General features: G+C 36.3%; 1 protein-coding gene across 1 annotated transcript in view; it reads left to right on the plus strand.

The window, feature by feature from the left end:
* Window positions 1-2,083: 2,083 nt before the first annotated feature.
* Window positions 2,084-6,045, plus strand: part of LOC311085948 (uncharacterized protein) — a gene marked incomplete at its 5' end in the record, with an annotated part of 12,404 nt that continues 8,442 nt past the window's right edge. Inside the window, 2 exons of the mRNA XM_084118567.1 lie at window positions 2,084-2,165; window positions 5,694-5,993. Coding sequence (XP_083974693.1) covers window positions 2,084-2,165; window positions 5,694-5,993 — 382 coding nt within the window. The remainder of the gene's footprint in view (window positions 2,166-5,693; window positions 5,994-6,045) is intronic.

Below are 6,045 nucleotides of genomic sequence, written 5' to 3' on the forward strand. Positions count from 1 at the left end.
GTGGGGGGGCACAAGCATTTCTGGGGGCGGGCCCGGCCCCCTATGGCCCGCCCATAGCGACGGGTGTACATTTAGGCATGTATGTGTCTTCAGGCCAGGGCATTTATTAAACATGTGAAGTGTGGGGGAGATTGCACATTGCATGCTTGAGTTACAACAACTTTCTGTTTTATGCTGATAATAGCATGCTTTAGCACTTAGCTAAGCACATGTGTTTCAACTTTTAAAAGAGTTTTAAAAGAGTTATTTTGCTCAGAATCACCGAAATACCTGGTAGTCTGCAATCAAAAGCAAAATATCTGATTATGAACTCAAGCTTTTCTCATAAAATTATAAAAGTCCCAAACTTTCTGGCAACCAAATTATATTTCTCTAAATGAACGATTACATTTACAGGTTACTGTATGTTTGCATTAATGTTCACTCATGAATTTTGTTGCAACAACACAGGCAAACATTATACATGTGATTTAGTGGCTTTTGAGTCATATGAACGTTTTTCTCTTTATTTTATCAGTACAAGCATCTGTGTGTGTGGGTTGATCTGTCGGTGGATAAACAGCTTCTGCTGGATGTTTGTCGTCTCTGTGTGTGTCAGTAATAATAATTTATAATAATTATTTATTTATTGTCATTGCAATGGTGCAAAGAGATTACATTTAGAGCATCAATCGACAGTGTAATTTCATAAAGTGCAAGAGATCAACAATGGCATCATTTATAAACAGGGCACAGCGACAAGTAAACAACAGAAAAAACAGTATATGAGGCAAGAATCATTAGTAAGTTTGTGGCTGAAGCGTTTCTTCATTTTCTCTCCTGCTAATAAGAAGCTCACAATCTTCCACTCCACACAAAACATCTTTACACTGAAATAAAGTGAATCCATCAACAGTCAAATAAGAGTCACAGGTCAGAGGTCAAATATGATTGACAGCTCACAGCACTAAATAACACACCAGTAGATACAGATATCTAATCCAATATTTCACTCTTCTGCTATTAGTTTTCATTCAGGGCCAGAATTCATTTGAAAATGTAAGATCAGCAAAAGCTTGTTGATTTTCGTGATGTTAAAGGAGACGGATGTGTGAGCGGAAACTGACTGAGGTTGGAGGAGGATTGACACACAACCAGATAAATATCTCAGTTCAGTCGTGTTTGATAGCAAGTGTTTTCAGACATTTTAAGGGTTGCTATCATGGGCTTTTTTCAGAAAACCGATGAATAAAATGTTTCTAAAATTAGTTTAGTTATGTTTGTTGAGTTTTAAATGTATTTAAATGAATGTCTTCAGTTGTCTTCCATTTTGCTACAGAATTATATCAGTATGGACCAACACATGTTAAAGGATTAGCTCACTTTCAAATAAAAAATTCCTGATAATTTACTCACCCCGATGTCATCCAAGATGTCCATGTCTTTCTTTCTTCACTCGAAAAGAAATTAAGGTTTTTGAGAAAAACATTCCAGGATTTTTCTCCATATGTGATGCGATCTGGGAAAACCCGTCGGATGTCGCGCTGGGCCGTTTTCAGTAAATTCGAAAACAGTTTGAATGTCAGTTTTTTTGTCAAAATTTTTTCCATTAAATTATTATTCTATAACATCTTTTCTCTTATCTCTGAAAATATCCTGGCAAAATTCCCTTGTTTAGTGCAGAAAAACAGCGATTTATAGTGTCAAGCTGAAAATACTCTCTTTCTCTAATGCATTCTATGCGACCATTTTCTCTAACGCCCGGCAGAGGTGAAAAAAAAAAACAATCGCCATATATCCCATACACCTGTCCGTCTCTTAACACTACAAAGATAGTTTACCTTTAAAATAAACCACATAACATGTACAGTGAATGTGTATAGTGCGCATTTCGCGCCAATCCTGTTTAAACTATAACGTCACGCAGTTTTATAACAATCGCGCGACGTCCCGACGGTGACAGTTAATTAAACCTGTTTTTCTCAAAATTCCGTTCCAGAAAATCATAGCGATCGGCCGACTTCAGATAAACATAACTTTTGCTACCAACAAGCTATGATAAAAATAAAAACAGATTTGGAAAGGGCTTGATACCAGCTTCCACATGATATCAAAACCTGTAATAGGTAAAATTTCACCATGTGGTGGGTTTTCCCAGATCGCAGCACATATAATGGACTTCTACGGTTTGAAGATTCAAATGTCAGTCTCAATGCAGCTTCAAAGGCTTGACACGATCCCAGCCGAGAAATAAGGGTCTTATCTAATTATATACTTTTTAACCTCAAATGCCCATTGTGTACCATCTCTGAGATGCGCCAGTCATTGCGTCATCACGTTGGAAAGGTCACGTCTCGCACCATCTGTCTGAGTTCTGTGTCTGTGTCCTCCGGTTCAAAAAGGTAGGGAAGGGCGAAAAACTCCATCTCATTTTCTCCTCCAACTTCAAAATCGTCTGACATCTTTGTTTTAAATCATTATTATTATATATTTTTTTCGTGACCTTTTCAACGTGGCTCATCTCAGAGATGATACAAGACGGGTATTTATGGTTTAAAAGTATATAATTGTTTTTGTTTTTAGTTTTTTTTTTTAATGACCGATCGTTTCGCTATATAAAACCCTTATTTCTCGACTGGGATCGTGTCGAGACTTTGAAGCTGCATTGAGACGGACATTTGAACCTTCTTTGAACAATTGAATGATTGGTTGCCATTGAAGTCCATTTTGCTTTTCAAACGCACAGCGCGTTATTTACTGAAGCGATCGAGCCGCTCCAAACTATGAAACATTATTGTAATCATATACATATCTACGTTTGAGCAGATATCCACAAACACAGTATTTAACAGTGAACACGGGTCTAAACATTATAATATTCAGCATATATCTAGCAACAGTTCAACTGCAATGTGAAGTTTATGCAACAATGACATTAATATTAATATTAATTCAGAATACATTTCTTACCTTACATCTTTCTTGTCTTCAAATCGCGTTCTTCTTCTGAGGTAAATCCAATGTAAGCTGACTTTATCTCACAGTATGTCTTCCAAACTCGACGAAAAGCAGAGACTGATGAAGTTTGGTGCTTTGTTTTTGAGGTAAAAGTGGTGACGTTACCACTTTGTCAAACTCGTTAACGAGCTGCAGTGTTTTATCAGACATCATGCCATTTGCAACAAATCAAACAAAGAAAAACAAAACTCGTTAAAAATGAGTTCTCTCTAGAAAGTGAGGGACAAACCTACCAAAGTCTATGAGGGGAAATAAAAATCATTTGTGAAGCACTAACGTTAACCCTCTGAGGTCGGCAAACGCGCCGGCGCGTTTTGCCGGATTTTCTTCACATTGTAGCACTATAAACTTAAATTACTCCGTCATTTATGGTCATACAGAAAAAAGAAATATAAAAAAAGAATATGTGATATTTCTACTTTTGTATGTGTCCACTTACAATCAAATCAAAACATTGTGCTTTTGTAAAATAAAGAAAATAAACAGGGTGTGCGTTCTGCCTCTCCGTCGCGGTGAACTTTTTTTTCTTGAGCACGTCTATAAACTGAAACAAAACTCAGCGAATACTTGTCACACATTTATGAGCCATATATCTTTATAAATATTTAAGTGTGTACTTTTAAATGATCGGATTCAAACTGAAAACAAATATTCTCTGTTTAAGTAATTTGTATAAAACCAACAAGATGTCCAGCTTCTCAAACGCTTCCTAATTATTTTTTAATTTACCACGCCCACTCGCGCAAAAGAGATTCACATGCTAATCTCCACATGGAACGCGAACGCGCTCGTTACCTCAAAAACAAAACACGAAAAAACTTAATTTAAAAGTTTTTTATAATTATATTAGAATACATTGTTTGCATAATAAATCATGATAATGTGCAAATAATTGAGCAAACACACAGTGTCTACAAAACCGCAAAATCTGCTAGCGATATATTGCTGATGAATTTCGCTAACATGCAGTCTGAATTTGTATACATGCTGCTGTACAAAATCTAGGAATTAAACCTTGTGTATGGTTAATACTTAATGAATTGATAAAGCAGACCGACAAAAATGCATAGTGATGAAGCATAAGAAAGACGCAGAATGCTTGATTTCTGTTTTAAGGCACTTAAACTTCTGTGTTTCTCTGGTTCTCTGGCCTCAACCACAGCATGAACCCTTTCAGCGGTCGATCAATCCCCTTTTCAGAAAGAAACATTCCCATTAACACTAGCTTGTTCACATTGTATTATGTTGAGTGTCAATCCACAGTCTACGAGCCTCCGCTAGACTGCATGTCGTCTCTGATCATGTGTCTGTTGGTTTGGAGCAAGTATAATAATATCATCAGAGATATTCTCCACTCCCTCAATAATTGTGAGTGCTGACTTCATGTTGGTCTTGTTGGAGATGTTTGTGCACTAAAATGTTGAATATTTTCAGTGTAGTTTTTCCAGTCCTTGTACCGTCACTGTTGAACTATTATAATATGTTATATAAGCTCATCATTATTTCAGAAAACACTGATCCAGGCCTTCTCAGTTTCTTCAGAAGAAAAGACCAAAAGACTCAGTTTTTACCAAGACTAAATCTCACAGGTCACCAAATGCTAATTTCTCTAAATTAACAATTACATTTACAGGTTACTGTGTGTTCCTTTAACTCTGACTCTTGTTGTAGCAACACAAGCAAAAATTACTTAATGACGTAATTTACTAGCTTTTGCGTCAAATTAACCCTGCAATGGTTTTTCTCTTTTATTTTATCAGTAAAAAAACATCTGTGTGTCTGGTTTGATCTGTCGGTGGATAAACAGCTTCTGCTGGATGTTTGTCGTCTCTGTGTGTGTCAGTAGTTTGTGGCTGAAGCGTTTCTTCATTTTCTCTCCTGCTAATAAGAAGCTCACAATCTTCCACTCCACACAAAACATCTTTACACTGAAATAAAGTGAATCCATCAACAGTCAAATAAAAGTCACAGGTCAGAGGTCAAATATGATTGACAGCTCACAGCACTAAATAACACACCAGTAGATACAGATATCTAATCCAATATTTCACTCTTCTGCTATTAGTTTTCATTCAGGGCCAGAATTCATTTGAAAATGTAAGATCAGCAAAAGCTTGTTGATTTTCGTGATGTTAAAGGAGACGGATGTGTGAGCGGAAACTGACTGAGGTTGGAGGAGGATTCACACACAACCAGATAAATATCTCAGTTCAGTCTTTCAGAGCAATCTGAGTGTTTCAGACATTAAGAGTTACTATCGTGGGCTTTTCAGTGAACCGATGAAGAAAATGATTCTCAAATTAGTTTTGCTCTGTTTGTGTTTGTGGCGTCTGGATGGTGAGTTTTAAATGTGTTTTTCTGGTTTCAGTTGTTTCTGTTCTGATGTGATAAATTACTGGTTAAATTAGTTAGAAAGGATCAACATTCACTGTTATTCTCGTATAGAAACAAATAATGTGTGATTTTGCTGAGAAAAAAAATTATTTGAGATTAAAGTCACTGTTTTTAATGCAGTTATTGACTATATAAAACTTGTTTAACTATTTCTCATTTTCATTCATCATCTTTTGTCTTTGAACTGCTGCAGAATATTAATCACTTCACATTTACATGATTAAAAGTATTTTAGTGAAGCTTCATCAAACCAACATCAAGTGATTTTAAAGCTTTAAACTGTGAAAAACTCTGTTCTTCAGGAGTGATTGGTGATCGCATGATTGAGGGAGATTCAGTCACTCTAAACTCTGGTCTTACTGAAATGAAGGATGATGATGTGATTCAGTGGAGGTTTGGAAACATGTTAATAGCTGAAATCAATGTAACGGCCGACAGAATCACTGTATATGATGATGTTCTTGATGGGAGATTCAGAGACAGACTGAAGCTGGACAATCAAACTGGATCTCTGACCATCACAAACACCAGATCTGAACATACTGGATATTATAAACTACATATCAACAGTGAGATCAAGAGTATTCATCTCGATGTCTCCAGTGAGTAAACCTTTTGAGTGATACGGTCCCACATTTGGGATTTGGAATGTTC

The sequence above is a fragment of the Abramis brama genome (genome assembly GCF_963993115.1).
Source record: "Abramis brama genome assembly, chromosome: 6".
Classification (NCBI taxonomy): Eukaryota; Metazoa; Chordata; class Actinopteri; order Cypriniformes; family Leuciscidae; genus Abramis; species Abramis brama.